Source organism: Scaptodrosophila lebanonensis, unplaced genomic scaffold (genome assembly GCF_003285725.1).
Source record: "Scaptodrosophila lebanonensis strain 11010-0011.00,11010-0021.00 unplaced genomic scaffold, SlebRS2 tig00000024-arrow-pilon, whole genome shotgun sequence".
NCBI lineage: Eukaryota > Metazoa > Arthropoda > Insecta > Diptera > Drosophilidae > Scaptodrosophila > Scaptodrosophila lebanonensis.
The window spans coordinates 22601892-22626597 of record NW_022060538.1 but is presented as its reverse complement, the minus strand read 5'-3'; the positions used below and the strand labels follow the sequence as shown (position 1 = coordinate 22626597).

Genomic DNA, 24706 nt, shown 5'->3' with positions numbered 1-24706 from the left:
ATATGTATGTATGTATGTAAGTACATGCTGCGTTCCCTCTTATTAATTTTAAATAAGTTCACCACATCCTTAATAATATTATTGAATGTCTGTCTCTAATATGAAGGCAGCAGCCTACGGCTACATATGTATGTATGTATGTATGAACACTCCCGAATACAAATATTAATAGCAAATTATTTATACATACATATGTATGTATGTATACTTAGACATATGTATATACTTTCACATAATCACATACATCCATATTTATGTATATATGAACACGATTATATGTACATATCTGAAAGCATTTACATATATATATGTGTATATATGTAAATGTGCATGTATTTATAAAGAACAGCATACAATAACATGTAAATATGTATGTACACACAAAAAATAAATTTACTTGCGTGCTTCACGCTCGCCGCGCAGAGAAAGCAGCTGAGCTGTCCAACTTTCGCCGCAGCGCCAGAATAACAAAAGAGAACGCAACAAGCAGCTTAAAACAAATTAAGGGAGAGCGATAGCAACAAAGTTGTAGCATGCTCGCATGACCACCGCCGCTACAGAGAGCCAAAACATCTGGAAGGCGAAGCGAATTCGACTCTCGTTAAATTTTTCAGTCATTTTGCCGACGCATTGAGATTGGTTTTTGTTTGATACATAGCTGCGACAAATTACCTAAAATGTAATTAAAGACGCAAAAAAATATTGTAGATTTGTAATTATAGTAACAGAGTAGCGTACGTCATAGCTAAAAGACAAGGAAAATAGGTCAACAGTTACACACAGAAGACTGCTCGGATCGGACTGAGAAAATTGGTAAGACAAATGATAATGATGATGCGGTGGTGTGCATGCACATACCTTACTATACGTACATATGTATGTACATATATTTGTTCACACATATGTATATGTATGTACTTTCATATTCACAGTTGCACCAAGTAATAACAATAAGCAGCAGTAGTAGCGTAAAGCAAGAAAAACCAACGGGAAATCGCGCCACAACAACAACGTCCACATAACTACACAACGTTGCGTTGCCTGCCACGAGAGGAACGTCGACAGAGAGCGGGAGAAAAAAATCGTGTGTGCAACTGTGTTCCTGTTTTACCTGCCGCCAGTTGTGCCAAAGAACTCAACTAAACTAAACTGCATTTACAATTTACGTGTCTGGGACATTGTAAACAATTTGAAAAGTTTCCTATCTTTGCAACATTTGTTTGGCCAATTGCGAAAAACAATGCACCCAGCGAGTACTACTCGCTACAGTGACATACTCGCACACCTCCGCAACGTGGAAAACAACGAATAGAGCGTAATAATCTGCATGATACATATGCATATGTATATAATACATATTTACATACATATGTACATTTGAATATACTATATGTATGTATGTATGTAGTTACGTCAAAAAACAACCGTCGCAGCAGCAACAACAACAACCATTAACAAGAGGCATAGCCATCCGCCATCGTGACACTTTAGTTTTTATCGACATAACACCCCGGGCACGAATTTGCAAATTGCAGCGCTCTCAGTCTTCCAAGTACATATGTATGTATGTATGAACATACATACATATTTAGATGTACATTTAACAATTTGCCACAGTTGTTCTTGTTGTTCCGGTTGAAATAACATCGACAGCGTTAAGAAGCTTCTGCTTGTTGTGTTCGCATTTAAAGCTGGGCTCCCTCATGGGCCATAGAATAGCTTCAATTTTGTGTTCCACATCTATTTACGAATACTATCTTTGCAGCTAATTTAAGAATACCATGGAAACCGACAGCAGTGATGAGGACAGTGCCCATTCCATACCGCGCCCCAGCTATGAAGCGATATCTGCTATCGAAAGTCCCCAGCCCATGTCAATGTCCACTAGTAATGAAGTGGAACAGTTTCCCAGCAAGCGACAGAAATATATGGTCAGTGCGCCACCCACAAACGTGAACGGGGCCAGCTCCGGGGACTCCAGCACCTCCACCACGACGGCTGCTGCAGGCAGTGGGCATTCACTAACGATGAAGCTGACCAAGGTATCGCGAGGGACAAGTGATCAAGCGACTGAGCTCAAAACGGGCCACTCATCAACTCCTAAGCACGAAGGAAAGGTGCGCGTCCACAAGGAAATGATAGCGCTAATGAAATCGCACGATGAGTCAAAGGTGCTCAAGGGTTATGTGGGCGAAGGCTCAACGCTAAAACGTCGCAAATCACGATCCGTCGCCATGCACAAAATAGAGGAGGCACTCTCCCAGAGCCTGCCTGCTTCCCATCGTCACGACAAAGACCGTAATGGTCACAGAAAGAAATCACTTAAAAGGGGGGCGCTGAAACGTAGCAAGAGTATCCCAGCATCTGGTTGGGAGTCGGACGAGGAGTGGCGCCACGAATCGAACTCATTGCAGCCCAGTAAACGCAAAGCCCAAAAGAAGCGAGGACATTCCGTGACCTATGATGTGAGCGAGTACCGAGACAGCGCTGAGCTTAGTCCGTATGATAGCAGTAGCAATCAGGCGATCTCCGCCACACGATTTCGATCCCGCAGCAAAACCATATCGTTAGGAAATGAAGACCGGGTGCCACGGCGCACCAATCTACGCACTGAAAACAAGGAATTCGCGAGGAAGCACAGCGCCTTTCTAGATCGCATAATTAACGATCCTGTCGACGAGGCGCTCGACATGCAGGCGGCTCAGGAGCCGGACGTTGAGAATGTAGTCGAAGATATGGCCAGTGGCGAATGGCTCGCTAGCCCAATTACGGATACTGAACCGAGCATTTCCACCCCATCAGATGCAAGCGCACTTCCCACGCGCAGCACCCATTCGTCTCAGATTCTGAATGGGATCGAGGAGGTGGAACAGCGGTTGAATGAATTGTGGCAACCGCCTCCAAGGGTGAGTGCCTTTTATAATGATCTTTTAGGCTCCTTCACCTAGCTTTTTTCTGTTCGCTTTAGGATGGATGGGATCCTTTTTGCTGGAAGTGTCGTGAGTGCGGCAAGCTAGTGCCGTGCTCCAAATGTCTGCGATCGTTTCACAGTTTCTGCGTACGTCCAGCTTCCTCGAAATTTGACGGCACTTGGAAGTGTCCGGAGTGCATGCTGATCGAAGGTGCGCCCAAGCGGTAAGTGTGCCACCCGTTAGAGCGTAGACGTGGAGCAAATCCTGACCACCTTTGTCTTCCTTGCAGGTCGCGACGCAACGATGTCTCTGTGGATCTGCTGAGCCAGCTGCTCAACTATGCGCTCGAGCGGATGAAGCATGTGCGCGGGGTGAGTTGAACATCCCACATTGTGTCCGTCTTTCATTATCTCGCCATACTAGAAACGTCCGTCTGTCCATCCATACGTTTTCTTCATCCATATACATATACATACATATGTATCTAGATATATGTGTACAAGATGCGAATGTCATATACCGCTGTTTCGAAAACCACGCGAAAATATTTTGCACATACACACATACATACATATGTACATATATACTTACATGCATATACATATGCATACATACATACAAACACTCGCGCAAATGTGGGTCTTCTATTGAGGCCTCTGCGCACTCACGTTACGCCGCTCGCCTCGCATTCAGTATCACAACAATTCCCATCAACATCCACGATTTCTGTCCGCTCTCTCTTGATGACGAAACATTCTCGTATAGACACCTGATTCGTTGTCACGTTCGTTGCTGTGCCGAATCGTCTTTTGGCACTTCGTTGTCTGGCTCGCCTCTTAAAATAATTTCTTGAGTTACATACATATGTATGTATGTTGTTGCTTCTTTCTTTGCAAATTGTTGTAGAGGGTTAATGTTTGGTAAAGTTTTAAATTTTGTTTGATATATATACTTGTATGTATGAAGTACGAATTTGTCATCTTGGTGTTTAACAAATTCGCAAATTGTATTATCTATTTATGAAGTTGTACGTGGAATTACAAAAATAGACATGTACTTAAATTTTACCAACCCTTTTCATACCGAATGCCATACCATACAGGAACCATTAATGTTTTGAAGTTTTCACCGCCAAGTATTTGTACCATAAATTTGGTGACTCCAGCTTTTATAGTTTCAGAGATATTTCACTTCATTCATACAAAGAAAGGCATGTCTAGAACGACCGGTCTTGTCCTGCTCATCAAGAATAAATAAATAATCAAGATGTGGGGTCTGTGACGTCGCCTTCTGGGATTCATAGCACCTTTTCACCCCTGGGATACACATTAATATTTAATTGAAATTGGCAATATCGATTCAGATATGCTTTGAGAGCTAATATTTACTTTGCGTGTGTTGGATGGAGTGTGATTAATTTTTTTTTTAATTTTTTTCAACACCACAATTTTCGTATAAGGACATGTCCGATTAAACATTTCCACGTTAGGCACAGATATATATTTGTATGGTATATAATAAATACAATATCTGTAATATTAATTATATACAAATGCGGCTTAGTTCATTTAAATGTGTTTAATTACATATATAAATATGCAAATTAAACAGCCTGTTCGAGTATGTATGTATGTATGTATGTATAACTTGTATCGTTAACGAACGTTAATTAACGTTTCGTTTAAGCCCATGCTCATGAATGAATGTATGTGGGTGTTATTTGTTTATATTTATAGGTGATTTTCCAATGCCAGTGTCTTGTTAATGTTCGCCTTTATTATGCAGTCGAAATGCTTCTGTGGTACCAAGTCCTGCAAATTTCCATAACTTCATGACAGCTCGGAATGTGTTGTTTGTTTTTCTAATCCAAGACGTACACAATATTATGCACAAACATGAAACAGAGTCCCGTCCCCATTCCCATCCTCATCTACACATAAAGAAACGAATTAATGCCGCATTTTGCACTTGGGTCGACGACGGCGTGGCTTTAAATTGAAGTAAATTATGTAGTTGAAATGAAACTTACGCACGTTAAATATGCTTAAAATGTGCGAGGAATTAATTAATTAATTTAATGTTGACGCTTCTGAGGGCGTTAAAAACAATTACAGAGACCGACCGCAGACACATACATACATACACACACATACATATATGTACATACAAACGTAGTTGCAGAATCATAAATACATAACTACATGCATGCATACATACATATGTACATACTGTATGTACATACTATATGTATATAAACAGTAGCAACAGGAACTCGGCTGTCGAACGGACAGCACCTTTCGGTGAAAGGAACGGCGGGCAAGCGCAGATGCAGGTCCACTTAAAAGAGATATAATTACATATATTATACATAAGTATGTATTTATGTGTGTGTGCCATCTCGCTGTGCACTTTGTAGTTTGAGGTTAAATTTGCTCATAGAGTGGCCTCTGGCATCGGTCTTTGTGCTGAGTACTTCATTTTTGTTGTTGGCATTATTCGCCTCGTACTCGCTGTCCACAACTGACGTCGCGACGTCGCTGTCAAACTTGTTTGTTTACAATAGAAATTCGCTGCAGCTCTTTAATAGCTCTTCGCCACAGCACTCTTAATTCGGCGAATTCAAATATTTGCCCATATCTGTGCCTCTCTTACTTAACCCGCACAACGCATTTGCGCTCTCTCTCTCTTTTTCAGGTCTACAAATTACGTGCGCCAGACGAAGTTTTGCCGCAGAGCTATAAAAAATATTTTGTTAACCCGGTAAATTTTGCCAGTCTGGCTGAGCGGATCAGAAATCGCGCCTTCCACAGTGCTGATGAGTTTCTTAGCGAGGTCAAATGGATGCAGCATAATGCACTGATATTGGACGCTGGTGGTAAGCTAGTAGCCTATGGCATCTCCCCGAATTATTCACGTGACTTATCCGTTTGCAGACATCAAGGTGGAACAGGCCTCAAAAGCGGTGGTAAAGGTATGCCGTCAAGAAGCAAACGAGATCGACACATGTGCTGAGTGCTATCTTAATGCTAACTCGAGTGATGAGTGGTTCGTCAAAGTATGTACCCACCCGCATTTGTTGCTTTGGGCCAAGCTTAAGGGCTTTCCATATTGGCCCGCAAAAGCAATGAGCTTTGGTCCCAACTCGCTCGTCAATGTGCGATTTTTTGGCAAGCATGATCGCGCTAATGTGCCGATAAAGGATTGTTTCCTCTATTCGGCTCAGGATCCCAATACACAGACAAGTAGGCGCTCAGCTCGGGATTTGGCCGAGTGTATCAAGGAGGTGGAGGTTCACATTGAGCAGATAAAAAGTAAAATTGGCAGCTTTAATTATGCACCCTACCGCACGCCCTACGATCCGCTCGAGGAGGACCAACAGCTCGATCAAATGATGCCCGGCGTGCACGAGTGTATCAAGCGTCAATTAATGCCGGCAAACAAAACGCCACTGCAGTTTCTCATACGCAAGACTGCGGGTGACAAGCTCTCCATTGTTAAAAAGACCAAAGCCATCGAATCCGGCAACGAATCAGATCACTCCGCCAGTCCAAGCAAGCTGTCAAAACAGGCGGATCTTCCAGAACCCGTCAAAGAGCACATAAAGCCGCACAGCAGCAATTACGAGGTTATTCCCAAACTGGCAGACCCGCTGTCCGAGTCCCGCGGTTGCACGGTCATCCTGAAGCGAAAGTCTTTGGAGGCCAACAAGTTGATATCCAAACAGGGCACTGCTGTGCGTCAGTCGCCAGAGATTGCGCCCAAACGAAAACATTCCCTTAGCGACGCCAGCGCCACCAGCGAGACGAGTCAGCAGGGAGAGCACAGACGGCGAGGAAAGCACGCGCGCAAGCAGCTTGAGCTGGAGAACGCTATGGAAGAAGTTAAAGAGTTGTCTGAAAAGAGAACTGCTGCAGCTTTGGATCCTCCAGATCCTGCCTCTGACGTCCTCTCCGTTGTGGAGCTCGTTAAACGGCGGCAGGGCGTGACGATTACGAAGATTTCTCGCGAGCAGCCAGTAGCGAAGCCAAACGAATCCAGCACCACTCCAAAACAAATTGAGTCGGCTCCACCTGCTGATAATTCCTCTGCCATTGCTGGAGCTGCGACTAAACAGCTGGACCTAGAGCGGCAGCAGCAGCAGCTAATAAGTAAGGTGGTGCCATTTGTTGAAATCAAAACGGAGGTGTTATCAGAGCCGGAAGATACAGAAGAAGCTCCTCAACCTGCTCCCAATACTTCCCCACACTTGACCAATGTAAATGAAGAAAAAGTCGATGAAGTAGCCCCAACATCGACTGCAATTTCAACCACATCTGCTTTGTCGAATACGGCACAGCGTTCTGATGCGGCAAACACAACAACTACGCCTGCTGCACCCAGCAAAGGACTTTTAATGAACATCAAGGAGGAGATCATCAGCGATGATGAAGTACAGGTGGAAAATTGTAACAAACAGCCAGAGCCAGTGGATGATCCGCCTGTTGCCCCACTACCGCTACAACCGCCTCCACAACCGGTTGCATTGCCCAGTCGGTCAGATGTTATGATCACAGCCACAGAAGCCCATGATTCTTTTGTTCGCTTTGTGAGCGACACAACTATAAAGCGCATAAGTAATAAGGAGGCTGCAGATACCGCTAACAAATCTCTAGAAGTTTCAAGTTCCAAACGCAACAGCTTGAGGGGGGTAGTCCACGGACCATTACCGGCAGCTGCGCAGTCACTGATATCGCCTTTACCATCTGCGCTATCCCCGTCGCCACCCAACAAACAAACTATGGTGGGAACGAACAACACTCCGCTCAATAGATCCCCATCACAAGCTCTTCCCCCCACGAACACGAATGCTCAAGCATCAGCGATTTCTCATTTTTTAAACAATGACACGTTGATGAGCCCGGTGCCGTCGTCTTCACCCGCCTCTTTGCTGCCGCCTTGCACATCCTCCAATCTGCTAAAGTCAAATCCTTCCTTTATGACCGTGATCCCCGTCGATGCGGCGCAGTCACCGCATTTGCCACGCAACTCCAATGGCGGCAGCACCAACAGCAGCAATATTCCGTGCACCAGCCTCATGACCATACCCGTCCCGCCACTTACGGCCGTGTCGAAGAACACTTTGCAGTCCTCTAATACAAATGTGTGCACCAATGCTGGGCCGATGCAAAGCATTCCCCAGCCGCCGCCACCTCTAGTTGGACTCACTGTGACCCCTTCCTCTACGGCGACAATATCAACGTCCAGTGCGGACACCACAACTTTTGTAACAGCAAATGGAGTCCCCAGCGAAACCATGGGGATGCAACCGGCATCAACCCCATCAGCGGCGACTGCCGACTCAACTGCAGGCGAGTTCATGACTCAAGGAGTCGGAACGGCACTCAGCGAAATATTGCTGCGCGGTGGACCGCCAAAGCTGACAGCTCGACCGCGCGGACCTCTACAATCCGACGGAGCGAGCATCTATCCGGCGCAGGCAGGACCAGTCTCACAGAGGCTGAAGGAAAATGCCCACAAGGTAAGGCCTTGATGCTTTTGTAAGAACTGTTGTCGAGATGGCCATTTTAAACGCATTTGGAATTGCTTTACAGATCACGGACTACTTCATTTCCGTTATTGAGGACACGCTCTCTGACCTGGCAGCAAGTGAGCCCAGCCTGCTGCAGGCACGGATTACAGGCCTCACCCTGGAAAACGAGCGTATTAAGCAGCATTACGAGCGACAGCTGGCGGATATGCAACGCTCCACTGATTTGATGATCCGCGAGATGCGAAAGACGTTAGAAAATGAGAATAAGCGTGTTATCAACGAATTGAGGCAGCAGAGCGTGCAGGAGCGCATGCGAGCCGTGGAGGAGACAAAGAAGAAACAGTGGTGTGCCAACTGCATGCGCGAGGCGCAGCTGTACTGCTGTTGGAACACCTCCTACTGCGACTATCCATGCCAGCAGGTGCATTGGGCCCGTCACTCAATGAGCTGCGGGCAAGCGCAGCAAATTGCTGAATCGTCTCGTAGCAAGCCTAAGCCTATGTCTGCCACAAATATAAATCAGTACCACAAGACTATTGGCGGAGCAACGACCGTCGTGTCAGTGGCACCAGTGGGAACTGTTGCTGCCGTTGTCGGCAACAAGAAGTGGCAACAGCCACTGATTTCGGTTGTCAGTGCTTCCAATACGGAAGTCCTTAAGATACCGAACACCAACACGTATGTGCGAGCCGTGCCCTCCATACCGCCCACCACGGTCACAATGTCGCACAACAGCATTGCATCCTCCGCCACACTAATTGCTCCAACGCAGCATCACACCACCACCACCATCATGAGCAGCCAACGCAATGCTCTCACCAACTATGGCGCCAAGGCAGCTCCAACGGGGCCCATACAGCGTTACAATATACCCGTAAGTTATGCCACTGCGCCTAACCATACAATGAGACTAAGCATTCAATCATTTTAGTTACCCATCCAGGTCAGCACGAACCAGAGCCAATCGTATGGACTGATGAGTAACGAGTCGACGCAAAAGCAGACAGGACGTAATACAGCTAAGATTAACAACCGCGGCCGCAACAACAACATTGGCAACAATGCCCAGGGCATGCGCCAGAGCCAAATTAATCCAGTTTTCAAACAATAGGCAACCTGCTTAGGAGCAGGTGGATATTCCTGGCATGCTAAGGTGACATCTTATGCTTTTACTGTATATACCTATCAAACAGATGGATGTCCTTAGAGTGATATGCTCGATTTTATCACAAACTTTTACCTTAATTCATTTTATCGAAGAGATATTAATTTAGGGCAGTATTTTTTATGTGCTGATATTAGATATTACAAGCCATCCTCAAGAAGGAACTCCAGAAAGGATGTAGTAATAAGAACTCTGATTAGATTCATAAATGATGAATACATTGAAAATCTCTTCTCCAATATAATTATAATTTTTCTATCGCATCCAAAATTTGAAGAGAAATGAGAAGTGAAAACCAGAATAGCCCCGATTCTGTAATTGGTTAAAATAATTTCAAATGGCACAGCCGATGCAGATATAATCTGAGCTCTCCCTTAATTTTAAAGACGTGGGGAAAATAAATATTCAACATAATTTAAAAGCACATGTACATACAAACATTTTCGAAAAATCTTCAATTCTCCAATGTAGCATCGATAATCATAATGTCATACCGGAACTCAGCTATCAGAAGATTCGTCAGCATCAATAGGTTCAGCGACATGTGTATATTTTCCCCATCCGCACATCATTTATATTTAAAACGTAGCTATATAAATATATATACATATATAGGATAGAGAGCAGCACTATTGTTCCGATGATCACTACGAAATACATACATAACTATGTATGTATGTCTACAATAAAATGCAATTTGTAAAAAAAATTTAATGGTCATAAATGTTGTTGTATTTATAAATAGCCTGACACCACACACACAAACCACTACATAAGACAATAAAGACTCGTTTGTCAATCTATGTCCAGTTTTTTGAAGTTACCTTCGATGCCAAAGAGGTCAGAGGCGTTCTTCGGCTTGCCGGGACGCAGCTTCTCATTGACCTGATGGCGCTTCTCAAACTCCAGCATTTCCTTTCGATTCGCCAGCAGTTTGTTATAGAATATCTCTAGGTGGGGACAGAAAAATAATGATAATGACTCAACTTCAGGTTGTACTATATATGTACCTTTCGATATGCTGATTTCCTCCAAAGGACCTCCATAGTCCTTGGGGAGCATGTCACGCGGCACAAACTTGTAGAAGTCGTTGATGTCGTTATGCAAAAACAAAATGCTCATCAGCTCCTTCTTCATGAACGGATTCATAAGCGCGAGCAATTTATCCATGAAGGGCACAATGTTAATGAAATGAAAACTGATTAGACGTATGGCGGCCGCTTCCTGAAAATACATAGGATAGCTATAGTCTGCCGCTAGTTTCCGAAACTAAACAGGGTTTACCTGCAAATAGAAGAGAAACTTCTTCATCTGCAGCAACCCGATGCGTGCAATGTGCCCCAACGAGCAGCCCTTCAGATCCATGACGATCACATGACCCGGCTGTATGCCGTCCTCGTACATCCAGAAATCGAATATCATGCAATACCTGAAATGCAAAAACAAAACACAATGCACGTGTGCCTAAAAGCCCCAAACCCTAGACATGCACGACAAGCAAACATGCATACAAGTATATACGAGTGTATTGTACAAGTATGTCCATATGTCCATAAGTCAACTTGTAACGCTTATACATCGTTATTTGAGCTTAATTGCCGGCCATTATAACGCAAATGATCATTTTTATCTGACATCGACCTAAACACACGTCCCATCCATACTCTCGCATACCTAGTATAGAGAGTATGTAGCTACTATACATATATACTATATGTTAATATAAACATATACTATAGTACTTATTTGATTGACTGGACATGGAGGGGTCTCCATCTGACGACGAGTTGGCCGGCAATTGTTGCAAATCTGGTAATTGGCATTAAGCAACTGGTCCTAAGTTGGAGTAGGATTTGTTTATTGTTTTAATTGCTTGTCTTTGTCATATTTGAAGGCTCGCAGAACCGGTCCCACGTTTTAAATATGTATTTTAAGTTTGAGGTTGCACTGAATTAAATGGAATGAAGAAAGCTGAAATAATTGAAAATTCAATTATTTGGTTACAAAAGTAGACAGTGTGGCAGTAGCTTCGACATCATTCGCCAATTTCGATTCCCATCATTTGGTCGAATTCAGAAAGGGAAATAGGACCGAATAGAAATACGGGTGCACAGTCCATTAAAGGCTTGCTGTTAAATGGCTCTCGTATGGGAATGAAAAAGATTCGAATTTAAAACCTCTTTCAAATCGGAATCAAATGTGGAAAGGCAACTCATACTTTCGCAGCAGTCAGTGAAAATGGGGTTTAATGTAGGATCCTTTTTAGATCCTAGCGCGTACTTACAATTTCATGCAGTCTGCGTAATTAAAGTTCGAGGCATTCAAATCGTCGAGCCTGGCAACAATCACACGGTAACCTTCAGGCGTTGCGCCAGGTAGCGGTACGATGGACCTGGAAGGGCATTTAACATTGGTATATTACGAGAGCAGGACAAGAATAGACAAAATACACGTACACTGTTTTCATGGCCCGCCTGATTTCGGGTCGTTCGCAGTCTAGGTTGCAGAAGAACTCCTCCAGGTGGGTGCGGGCTGTGAGATTTGTGTCCAGGACCTGTTTGGAAACCCCCATGCTGTACTTGCAGGCGTAGAAGAAGTGCAGGGCCTCGGCTTCAGAGAAATCCTTGGATATGTGGGGCTGGGCGCACGCCCAATCGACCAATTTCTGCACCTCCTCACGCCTAATCTCTGGGAATCGTGCGTACTGCTCGTCTAAATCGGCGGCCTTCATTTTGCGGGCTCTGGGCTCACTTTCTTCAAATGCTAATGGTCTTTCCCTGTTGCACTTCAGTTCGGTCTCTAACCCGTATCGCGGCCTGGTGAGTGCGCCTCGGAACGCGTTTCCAGCAGTCGACGGTCGGCTATCGAATGAAATGGAAGCTGTTTGCTTTCGCAAGTGAAACTGGTTGACTGCCTGGCTGACTGGCTGGCCAGGTATTCGCATAGGCGATTTGCTTTCTTGTCTGTCTCAGCCCCAGTCTCAGCCTCAGTCTCAGCTCAGTTTCGGTTTCGGTTTCGGCATGCAATTTGTATTGTTCGGGAGGAGACGGCACGCCAGTTTCCGCCTCCCTACCCTCCCCTCCTCTCCCCGCCCCCCTCCTCCAGCCACGACTGTGTGGAGGAAATATTGCAACTACATGGCTTTCGGTCGTCATCGTTGCACATTTCACTTCCACTTGCGTGAAAATGCAATTTTGCTTTTATTGCCTTCTCTCAAATTATTATTATTTTTCGTTATGTAACATTTTGCGAGCGATCGACTGATCGGCGATAGGCGGTCGGCTTTCGTTGCACCGCAATTATGCACAGTGGTGACCGCTAGCCGGGGGCCACATCTTGACAAGCGCCAACCACAGATAATGGAGCGAGTGTAACGAATCAGCTATAGTCATGATTGTATTCAGGAATACATATACATATTTCTACAAGTATATACTTTTACTCGCACTTAAACGAGGCTTTTAAATTCAACTGTTTGTGTCACTTTTTCTTAAAATAATAATTCAAGCTCAACACTTTTCACACGCACACGCGTCTGGGCGCAGAGTCATTATTGAGTTCTAACTCTGCAATTACCTTTTCTTAAATTTGTGCGTTAAATATGTTAATACTCTCGGAATCCAATTAACACCTTCACATATATTATGCATAGCAACGAGTATGGGTATGAAGATTCAAGTAAACTGACCGCTGGCATTTCACTAAGAAAATATGGGAAGGCAAGGGCATATATCAGAAGCAGAGCTATCTCGACGAGTTTCCGGTTCAAACTTTGAAGCATACGCGTACAATTGAAAATCTGTGATGGACCTCTGTAAAACAAGTCTATCAAACTACAAGGTGTGTAAATAAAGTAAACAGGACTTAAAAAAAAAAAAACAGAACAAATGGTTTTTTCGGCAAAATCAATTTATTTTATTCAAAAAAGTCTCCTTCTGCTTCAATACAGCTTTTTGCACGATCCAAAAGCTTGTTGAACGAGTGTTTTAGCTCGTTGCAAGCCTTTTGAATGGCCTCTACGTCTGCTTAACGCTTTCCTTTCATGGGCAAATGCATTTTTCCGAAAAGGTAGAAGTCGCACGGTGCCATATCAGGTGAATACGGCGAGTGGTTAATGGTTAAAATATGATTTCTGGTCAAATAATCGGTCACAAGCGTCGATCGATGAGAGCAATTTTTGGTCGTCAGTCAATTTGTGCGGAACAAACTGTGCACACACAAATGTTCGGTTAAATTGCGATAAATCGATGTTTTGGAAATGTTCAATTCCATTTCCATCAATTTCAATGATGATTTCGGCTGATTTTTGATGAATTCACGCACAGTTTCGATGGAATTTTCGGTGATCACAAATTTTGATTGGCCCACATGTTGATCGTCATTTAAGTCCTCACGACCACTTTGAAAACTTTGAAACCACTCGTGCACTCTGCTACGGGATAGGCAATCATCGCCATAAACTTGTTCCATCAATTAATGTTGGCTTTTTGTTCGAAGCTCATTTTCGCACCGATAACACAAACATACTGACACTTAAAACGCAATAACTTCACTTCCAATCGATGAAATGTCATGAAATCTCACTGAACAATCGATAAAGATAGCAGATTCTAGCGCACCAGTCGACATATAGATAGCGCCACCAGGGGGCGCTAGCTTCAAAAAGTCCTGTTTACTTTGGAACGCAGTTCCAGTTCCAGTTTATAAAACTTTTAATGAGAGTTGTATTAAATAAACATATCTTTAATTAAACAAATTATGGCCCCTTTCTGTTAGTGATTTGATTTAAAAGGTTTTAAAAGCAAAAATAGTCGGCCTAAGTCAATCTCTATATTGATATCTGTATAGGCTATATTAGGTTTATGCAAAGTGAAGAATGTAACTGGCCAGACACCCCAATGTAAATAGGTATTTTCTTGATTAACATGGCAAATTGAGTCCATTTAGCCATACCTGTCTGTCTGTACACATAGGTACAGGGTAGGTCCAAGTCGAGGCTTTCAACTTTAGCTTCAGGTGTCCAAAAAGATATTCCACAATAGCTTTATCTGGCTAACCATAAAATTTAGGATTTATTGAAAAATTGAAATACTAATTTATTGGGCTTTATACGAGTACTACTTGTAGGTATGCTCATTGCTTTAATTTAAATTTTAAAACAAAACCGGTATGTGTGCTGTTTGGAGGAACGGAGACCATACATCAGCAGCTTCTCTTTCTTCTTATACCCTGTACTCAAAGAGTAAATGGGTATACTTGTTTTTAAATAACAAACAAACATATTGCTCCCACTTATATTTCTTAGTCCAATGTGACTCAGCATCGGCGATAATGCCAACAAACTTCCATATTCAATTCACCAACGGATCCTGATGGGATTCGAGTGCAAGCACATACATATGCTCGTGGCATGCATTTATCATACTTGCTTGGCATCCAAAGATTGGTGACCCCGTTTGCCAGGCGCTCATTTGACATTTTGCCAGCAATGTTAACACTTTAGCGGACAAGCCGAGCCGAGCAGAGCCGAGACATGGAACGTCAGGCAGTCAGCTAAACGCATCGTGCTAGCTGTTGGCTTGGCTTGGAAAATGAAACCTCAAGCCAGCTAGTCAGTCGGCCGGTGCGCCACTTTAGCGTGTCTGGCATTCCAGCGGATTAGAGGCTGCCCGCAAAGAGCAAATGGCAGTTTGAGCCAACGGCAGCAACAAGTTTGCCATGGACCTTGCATTTTTGGGTGCATGGAGCAAGAGGAGGCCGCAAAAGCTACCGCACAGGTGTCCGCTTCAACGAAGGTGTAATGGTGTAATGGTGCAGTGCCAGTGCCGATTTTTAACGAAATTAATTATAGCCGGCGAGGTCACGCCCGCGCCACATTGACTGACAACCGTCACGTCACTTTTGCGGCCAACGATTGCGGCGGTAGCGGTAAGCGGTAGCGGTAAGCGGTAGCGTTGACGTCGCCGCTGCAGTTGCAGTTGCACTTGCAGTTGACGATGACGATGACCCCAAAACCAATCGCAGGAATGTTTGCATGTTAATCAGGCAACCAACTCCAGCAGACCACAAGCACGACGATGGCTGCGTTTTGAAGAAGCCGTCACGCAGCGATCCTACGCTCCTCAGTTCCGTTGCCTTGGCCAACTCCCTACTTCGTGGACTTGCCCGCCAACCCATCGACAAAGCGCCTGCGCGCACGTTCTGTTTGTTCTCTTGCCATTTTTCACGCATTTGACTGCGTCACTTAACCTCAATTTTGTCTGCGACGTGCGCCAAGCATAAACAGCCGTCGTCGCCGTTTCCGATCTGTTACCCGTCCACAGTGACAGATTTTCGCAATCGATGTGCACAAAATATTACACGTTTTGCCCCAAAAATATGAGACCTTACTCAATTGTTTGTATACCCTGTACCCGTAGGGTAAAAATTGTATATTAGGTTTGTGCAAAGTATGTAAGAAGGAAGCATCTCTGACCCCAGAAAGTATATACATATATTCTTGATCAGCATGACGGGAGAAATCGATCTAGGCACGTCCGTCCGTCGGTCTGTCTGCCTGTCTGGATGAACGTCTGGATTTCAAACTTGGTATGCAGACGCTCCTAGCAGAATGAGTCGAATATCAAACCTATTGTGCTGTATATATATCGTTATCTTACATATCAGATGGGAGTTTAATAGAGATATCAGAAGCAGTTTTCGAGTATATAGATATTCCCAAAAGGAGCCGCACACTTGCTTTTGAGCAAATCATTAGCTATCCTAATGTCTGCCTATTGTCTGTTCCGGTTTTTGGTGTCAAGGGGCTTAAGGCGGAAATCAGATACCAAGTTTTGGGCGTTGTAAACCTGATTTGTAATTCTAAAATCATTCGATTCATAGACGTCATTCGGTTTGAATGATACATGCAATTACCAGCGAAATTTGTTAATTAAAATATCGTAGTACCTAGGAGGTTCACTTTGAAAATAATGCATGATACAAGTATTTGAATACATATGACAAATAAAATTCATTTTCTTCTTTAAAGGGAATAAATAATATATTCACATATAAACGGAGTAAATTGAACCTAAATCAGCAATATTCGTCGAATCATGAAAAGGAATTCGATGACTAATTCATCTCTCCTCCAGCCCAATTCGAATTAAATTACTTTTCAATTGGTATCAACAAAGTAAGTAGATCGTTTGATAAATCATAGTTAAATACATTATCTAAACTCAATGACTCAATGAATCCAAGCAGATCCTAATGGTTCTGGGATCCCCTGACCGCAACAAGTGCTTAGTCTCTTTAACTGATCAATTTTGATTGGTTGGGTTGCTGAGATATTTTTTAGAGAATCCTTAATGTATTTGGAATATTTGGCTGTAATACAACTTTCTTAAGTTTAAAGTTTATTATTTCTAAACCTTATTTAATGCAATTACATTTTAAAAGTTTGGAAGATGCCAGCGGATATGGTATCCAAACAAATAACTTCTTCATTGATATTTAATGAGTAAAAGTTACAAAATACTATTTCGGGGAATCGTTTTTTAAAGATTTATTTATAAACCCAAATAAATGGCAACAACTGCAGAGCTCTTCTGCTGTGGCTGTCGTGGAAGCCAAATCAAATATAAGTAGTACCAAGTGGAAATAAAAGCGACCAAGAAAAAGTAATTTTATTCTCTGGCTCCAATCCAAGTACCAAGCAATTTCTTGTTTACCATGTTTTGTACTCATGAGTCTTAATTATTCTTAAGTTTCATCAAAATCGCCTCTTTATATTATATTGCTGCTATATTGAAGAGTCTGGCTGGCATACTCAAGCTATGCCTCCACTCTTTAAATACATAATTAAACTCAACTGATTAAAGAACATATGAGATCTGTATATTCTTCTGCTTCCGCACCTAGTGGAGAAACATCACACTGTACCGCTAGCCATACATTCTCATAATGAATCTGCAAACGTGCGAGTATATGCCGTTTATTTCTCCCCATCCTCCCCTGTGCTCGATTCAGTTACTTTTGTCACCGCAGTTCTGTTCACACCTGAGCTGCAGGCTGGACTCATTGGCAGTTCTGTTGCAGGTGACGTAATTCGCATGGAGTAGAGAGTCCTGAGACGCCAATATGAGCAAGTTCCAATAGCGGACTCTGTTGGCTATCATTTGCATAAACGACGCACTTGTTGCTGTTGTTGTTGTGATCTCAATTACGACGATGTGGCCCTTTCCCTTGGCTTGACATTCTTTTGTCTCCGACTCTCTCGCCACGCGCTCGCCATGTGTCCATTGAGGCCGGTTGTAAAGCTCGCGCTCAGACTTGCGCTCGGGCTTGCGCTCTCCTAAACTCGTTTGCGCATGCGCGCCCGTTGTTCTGCTTTTTTCTGTTATTTTAGCGGTTTTTGTTTTGATTTCAGATTGCCGTTCGAATGTCGGTTTTATGCGCTTTATTTGTCTGCCGCTTTTGCTGTTGTGGTTGCTATTGTTGCTGTTGTTGTTGTTCTTTAATTCGAATCGCTGTTGGCTTTTATTTACGGTGGCAAGTGGCAAGTGTCGCCTGACAAATTGTTTTGGACTCTTGCGCTTTTTGTTTTAATAATATGGCTTGTTCGATTTTCTGCCTCTTTTTCTACATCTGATGATTGCCAGCGCAACGGCATCGAGACTAAAACTGGATTGTGGATTCGGCGACTGCGAATCTAATCCAAACGGATCGTGAATTGAAAGCTAAGAAGTAGTCTCATTAGTGATCAAAAGTCAGAGCTCATTAACAATTGATTTGCAATTGGTTCTTCGAGTACTGATTTAAGGCATGGCTGGCAAGCTCCACATTAAATTTTTGTGTTATTTTAAGGTGATTTCGAATCAAAATATAAGAAAACAATGATTATATGGCTAATAGATTCAGACTAAAATAATATATTCTGCGATATGAATCGTCTGTCCGTAGGAGCAGTATGATAACATTCTTGTTTATAAAGATCTGGCAGATCTAGTATTTATGTGTTTATATACCCGTATATAAATTGTCTCACTATTTAAAAGCTGATATAGTAACGGTTGATGAAATATTTGCGTTTTTAAATTGTTTATGGTGATATTTGTTTCTTTTGCGTTTCTGAAAAGCATGGTTCCTAAAGTGGGGGCAGCGAGAATCTAGTGGAAGATAGTGAATACAAAGGTAGGGCAATTGTCGTCCTTTAACTTCCATCGCGCCAATAAAGTTGAAAAATACTATGTTCATAGTGTATTTCATACTGATTATCGTTCAATCGTTCTCTTCTCTCGAAGAATGCACCAAGCGCTTTCCTTATAATATACAATGCTTATCAATGTATTTTATTTAATTTATGTGTGACGACAAACAAGGCTGTTGATGTAAGGAAACACAATTTAAAATAACAAAATCAGATAAAATTACATAAATATCGAATAACGAATCAGACTCTTTGGAGAAATACTTTTTAGTAATCCGGCCAATCAATCTATCTTTCTATATACATATACGAATATCTATCTATTGTTTATAGATATTAAATATGAAATTTTAAAGTGTAATTATTGAGAAAACGATTTTAAATACATATCTAATTGAAACGTAATCTAATCGGGAGAATATTCATAATTAAGGTACAATGTATTCCAAAATAAATTCTCAACAAGCTGAGAATTCAACCCTCGCCATCGCAAGGCACTGGACTGCAGCAAAGGGAAAAGAAACTCAACCAATTGTGGGTAAAGGGAATCAAATTAGAAATCATGAGGCCAAACAAAAGTCAATTAACATAAAAATAGCAACAGTATGCCGAGGGGAAACCCACACACACACACACAGATATAGCTTCGTGCCTTTGTACCTGTGGACCGAGAGCTGGGCGTGCATTACACGCTCATTGGCATCCTGTTTCATGCAAGACCAAGCAACAGGATGCAAAGGAAATTAAAGCCAAGCAGAGTTGTAGAATTGTAGTCGAGGGATGGTGGGATGGGGAGATGGGGAAATGAAGGGAGGGTCGTGCAGGTCGGAGCAACAGTCACTCTGATTGCCAATAAATGCAACAAAAGTAAAGTCAGAAAGCCAAGCTGCCAAGTGTGACGTACCGGGAATGTGAACAACACACATACCTCCCTACCTCCATAAGCGAAGGCACTCACACAGGTAGCTCATGATAAGGCAACATTGTTTAGGGGAGCGTCAGAGGATCACAAAAGCAGACGCTGCAGGTGAGGTGAGGTGAGGAGTGTGTAGGGTGCAGCAACAGAATGCATTAACGCATTTTGAAATAATTACGAATGAGTGTGAGGCAGAGAAGCGCAGGACGAATGCCGGCAGGGGGGCAGGGGGGGAAGACGCTGGAAAATGTTTGTTTGCGCGCAGTCGTGCGATGCGAGTGCGTCGCGGTTCGCTTCGAAATCCTTGACACAAGCTCGAGTACACCTGATGATGACGATGACGACACTGACACCTGACTTGGAACGTCGTCAACGTTAACGGCAGCGAACCTCAGCTTCAGGATAAGCCTCAAGAGAACGTTAAAAAATGATAATTAGATGGTCGAGCAACCCTCCTAGAAAGGCACGCAGAAGACGTTACAGGTACCCGATGCGAGGATGATGATAATGGTGGACAATGGTGGTGGAATAATCACGGAACAGTTGACCGACCTCTACGTCCCAACTCTGTGTCCGTTTAGTGTGAAGCGATCGTTTGAATATTTAAATGTTGTCGTCGTCGTCGCGTCGTCGGCAGGGGTGGCTGCCCTTCATGTGCGCAACAGGAAGCCCAACCTAGTGCCGCCACTAGGAAGACGGTGATGGTGATGGACTCTGCACGCCATATCCTCCTCTCAGGCTGCATGGATGGCTGACTGGCTGGCTGGCTGCCTGACTGGCTAGTCGCTAAATTGCCAAGCAGAGAGTGTGGGGCGACGGCGGCCTAATTAGTGCAAAGGAAACAATTTTTGTGTAACGTATAAAATGCGCAGACAAACTTAACACACACACACACAAGAATATGTGTATATATGTGTGTGTGTGTGTGTGGAATATTAATTCAATATTTCCTGCCTTTCAATTTATCCTCTTAATAATGCGCAAAAGAAAGGAAGCGAGCACTTGACATCAAACGAACTGCAGAAGGAGCTGAAAGCGAGTCGACGAATGCAGCGCTGAACTTTTATGGAGCTCTCCAGCTTGTTGGTGGAGGGAGGGGGCAGGTAGGGAGGGGGTCCATATAACAATTATAAGGCGAGCTGCAGTCGGTTGGGAATGGGAGCAGAAGAGAAAGTAATCAAGGAAGCGAGGCCGTCGCGCATTTCGCTTCAGTTTCCATGTGGCAGTGGAGAAGGAGCGACATTAATGGGTTTTGCAGTGAGAGGTGAAAGCAGCTATAGGGAGCACTGAATTGTTGATGCTGATTGGATTGGATTGGATCGGCCACTCCTGGACATAGGCAGACATACACTTTGGACTATACTCCCTTTATACGCATCCTGCAGATATCTCAAGAGTCAAGAAATGTTCTTTGATTCTTTCCTTAGCTGAGAAATGTGGTTTCTTGGGATTACATTTTGTAAATTTAACTATAGTTATATATTTTGATATCTCAATGAACCAAATTGTCTTTCCTTCGTTTTTCCTTTTCGAGAGACAACTAGAAATAATTCCTAAACATCTATGGATAGAACTTAAGACAGTAAGCAATACAAAACAAATGTTTCCAAACAAGACAGAGCTGCACAGCGAATTTTTCTTATTTAAATAAACCTAGACCCTATTTTTAGCAGCTTTAGCATATATTGACATCTTTTCGTTCGGATATCGACCTGATCAAACTTTTTTATACACAGTGAAATTATCTCTTTATCCTTCGAAGAATGGTTCGCTTAAAACTTGGTCAATCTTTGTTCAAAAGATATATTCTATGAATCGATTGGTTCAGTAATAGTGAAGAGTTGTCATGTTTAACGAAAATCCTGAAAAGCTGACTCTACCCCATTTTCCCCTCAAAGATTAAAGCGGATATAGGAACGTGATTTCTCTCCTCCTGCTAATCGAGATCGGAAATACTTCCTTCTACCAGTTACTGTACATGTACACAAGGCCTCATATACTCTTTGAACCCATCCCCCGTAATCGCGCATGCCAGAGAGGCACGCATCGCAGCCTTCAGCACATTTCTCCCGAGCGTTTGGAGCTCTTTGCATGCTGTTCGCTCTTCAGTTGCCGATCGGGCTGCGATCAGCGACCATCGACCATCCGTCCACTCGCTGTGCTTCTGACTGGGTATCCATTAACATTGTAACGCTTTGTGCTTTCGCTTCGTCCACGGCGCGGCGCGGCGGAGCTGTGCTGTCCGCTGCCCCGATTCTAGATCGTTGCGCGTGGACACTAATCTAGGCGCGCACACACACACACACACACACTCACACACAGACAAGCACGCTCAGTTCGTTGAACTTCTCGGATGATGATTTGCGCCTAGTTTCTGGACTCAGTCGCTCTCGACGTTCGCGCTGACGTCGACGCCGGCGTTGACGCTGACGCTGACTTTGTTACAAAAACAACAGCAAGAACTGCGCGCAGCCTCGTTCCAAATCGGGGTTAGATTTGTATTTTCCTGCTGCCCCATCATTGCGCGCCGTTTGCAGTTCACACAGCAGCGCTAGGATGATAAATTGTGAGGCACGCACTCGTCGTCGGAGAGCACTCTGAGGGCAGACAATGGAAATCTGTTAATCATATAATTCCACATGCCCATGCCCATGCCCCCATCATCATAGCCGCAGTCAGAGTCAGAGTCACAGCTACAGTTACAGATTTCGCTGCCGTCGCTTCAGATTTTCGTGACAGGCCAGCAGTGGATGGGTGGATGTGGAAGTATTCGTATCTGCTGCTGTTTTCCATTTATGGCTGGACAAGGGAATGGGTCGATGGGTCGCGCCGTCCGTCAGTCGTTGGAAGGGTCAACAAATCATATGCAGATGTTGGGGTGCGTCTGTCTGGGATGTTTTGATTCAACATTCTCAAGATATACGAGTATGTACTTGCAATTATTTCCCTGATTCATTTGACCCATAAACTATAAGAGCATAATTCCGTAAATAATATCCAGGGAATGAAAATTGTTGAACATGCTGTTGGAAAAAGATTATTTTTGTAGGCTGTACTATTTATTGGAGCCAACAAACAACAGTTTTTCACAAAAATATATTCGTTAATTTGAAATGCTTAATACAGATTAGAAAAACCTTCTTTAAATAATGTATACATCTAGAACAAGTTAACGACAGATATAGCTTTCATCCGCGCCGAACCTATACATATATTTTGCACTGGCCATGGTTCGCGAATCTGTCTACAGTATTATTTCCGATCTATCATTGGAAACCAATTTTTCCCTTTTGTATATATGGACATTTAAGATCATAATTTGCGACCCATGGCTGATTCAAAACCAACTTATATTGCTAAGTACCATATATTTGAAACTGAAAAGTTTTTAAACTATATAATCCCTTGCGATATGGGAATAAGATATGATCGGTCTCGAAGCACAAGTATTTTCTGTGTCCGTCAGAACAAGGCCTCGGTGCACAGTTTAATCACGACATTTTCAGAACTGCGAACTAATGTGATATGGCATTGTTCTATCTGGGTCTTACGATCTTACACATTAAAAGCAAAGTACCCTTAAACTTTTTAGTGAAGGCTACAAAAAAAAAGAAGACATTTAAGACAAGCTGCTTCAATTTAATTCTTCAAAATACCTTATCGAGATTCGAAAAACGTACTTAAATTTCAGATTTTTGTTTTCAGACTTACTCCAATATTGACATCGATTTCAATTTAATTTAGAAAGAAATACTTTCTTTTCCCTGTGTTTTCTAAAAGTTTCAAATAAAAAGTGTAAGGATGGCATATCTTGGCATTTATTATGAATCGTCAATATAGTAGAAGTTAGAACTGGCTAGGAATAGGAGAATAAAACTGCTCTACTGGAACAGTGCTTAGTTCTGAAAATTTAGAAATTGCTCCTAGACATGAAGGCAAACTAAATTATAGAGAAGATGCCTTATCTCGTTGGTCGCTAGCTTGTTAACTAAATTATACCCACAGTGCCATACATTTAAACTGGAACGAAAACCAGTGAAGCAGTGAAGTTTTAGTTTTCTTGACGGAAAATGCACGTGCAAAGCAATAGGCACATACTTGAAGAGAGTTTTCTTATAATGGCTGTCGGACTACCCCGCGAAGGAAGTCACTTCAAGCAGAAACCCATACTCGTACACTCATCAAACTGCATAAACACATACTCTTCTGTTCGAGTATGTAAATGGATGAGCCCATTTAAAAATTTCAATATTGTTGCACCCTCGCCGGGTCGCGATCAGGAGAGTCAGCGGCGCATGGGCAGTTTTAATTGCTGGTGGTGGTGGGGGTCGATTTGTTGATGTCAGGGTGTGTGCGGATATGTTTGAGCTTCACAAGGACATGGTCATGAATCCCACATAAAATTTGCATCTCATTTCCGGACACTTGGACCGCGCTAGAATGCGAGGGTCTAGCGCTCCGTTTTGGGGTGGATGTGGACTATTGTCATGGATTGTTATTGTTATTTGTGCGGGCAATCGACACGGAAGTACTCGGGCTTGGCCTCGCATAGTGGACAGCGATGCGGAAATGCCGACACACAAAGCGAGGGGTGCATAATCATTACTTGTATTACTACTATTTTTGTACATTGATTCCTTAGCAGGGGCTCAAGTACCCCAAGCCTATCTACAGACAGACTCCTGAACATGCAATCCAGTCTATTGGAATATGCAACTAGCCCCGATTCGTGATTTTCAAACCGCGATTTTCTCATGGAATTCAAATGAGATACACTAGGGTTACGGTATAGACTTATTTATGGTATCGGCCAGGTTGTTAGGCAATCGGATTGGGCCGACTACGTGCTTTATGGGTGAACCTGTCGCCGTAACGAACCGTAAATGAAAACCATGTGACTCACTGCAGAGGTGTTTGATTGCGTTTGGATTTCGAAACTTGGTGGTGCTGTGACAGTGTTGACATTTTCCCATGACGGTGAACACGTCAC

General features: G+C 43.2%; 2 protein-coding genes across 3 annotated transcripts; one reads left to right on the top strand and one right to left on the bottom strand.

The window, feature by feature from the left end:
* Window positions 1–647: 647 nt before the first annotated feature.
* LOC115620394 (protein kinase C-binding protein 1) lies at window positions 648–10383 on the top strand. 2 transcript variants are annotated; one of them, XM_030513606.1, is made up of 9 exons: window positions 648–813; window positions 933–1315; window positions 1766–2906; window positions 2969–3135; window positions 3202–3283; window positions 5607–5787; window positions 5846–8430; window positions 8504–9316; window positions 9374–10382. In XM_030513606.1, the coding sequence occupies exons 3-9, from the start codon at window positions 1782–1784 to the stop codon at window positions 9551–9553; spliced, it is 5133 nt and encodes a 1710-aa protein (XP_030369466.1). In that variant the 5' UTR covers window positions 648–813; window positions 933–1315; window positions 1766–1781; the 3' UTR covers window positions 9554–10382. The 2 variants fall into 2 exon arrangements, with proteins under 2 accessions (XP_030369466.1, XP_030369467.1); XM_030513607.1 differs by lacking the exon at window positions 933–1315 and having other exon boundaries at window positions 9374–10383.
* On the bottom strand, window positions 10299–12630 carry LOC115620421 (alpha-tocopherol transfer protein-like). The gene is made up of 5 exons (XM_030513645.1): window positions 12064–12630; window positions 11892–11999; window positions 10892–11036; window positions 10618–10831; window positions 10299–10557 (listed from the first exon to the last, which is right to left on the bottom strand). The coding sequence occupies exons 1-5, from the start codon at window positions 12549–12551 to the stop codon at window positions 10403–10405; spliced, it is 1110 nt and encodes a 369-aa protein (XP_030369505.1). The 5' UTR covers window positions 12552–12630; the 3' UTR covers window positions 10299–10402.
* Window positions 12631–24706: the final 12076 nt, after the last annotated feature.

Bases quoted from the DNA above. Each gene is read 5' to 3' on its own strand.
- LOC115620394 (XM_030513607.1), top strand. From the start codon at position 1,782: ATGGAAACCGACAGCAGTGATGAGGACAGTGCCCATTCCATACCGCGC. The intron at 3,136-3,201 runs GTAAGTGTGCCA...TCTTCCTTGCAG, and splicing joins ATCGAAGGTGCGCCCAAGCG to GTCGCGACGCAACGATGTCT. The intron at 5,788-5,845 runs GTAAGCTAGTAG...ATCCGTTTGCAG, and splicing joins ACTGATATTGGACGCTGGTG to ACATCAAGGTGGAACAGGCC.
- LOC115620421 (XM_030513645.1), bottom strand. From the start codon at position 12,551: ATGCGAATACCTGGCCAGCCAGTCAGCCAGGCAGTCAACCAGTTTCAC. The intron at 12,000-12,063 runs GTACGTGTATTT...ATGCCCTTCCAG, and splicing joins AGGCGGGCCATGAAAACAGT to GTCCATCGTACCGCTACCTG. The intron at 10,832-10,891 runs GTAAACCCTGTT...ATGTATTTTCAG, and splicing joins AGTTTCTCTTCTATTTGCAG to GAAGCGGCCGCCATACGTCT.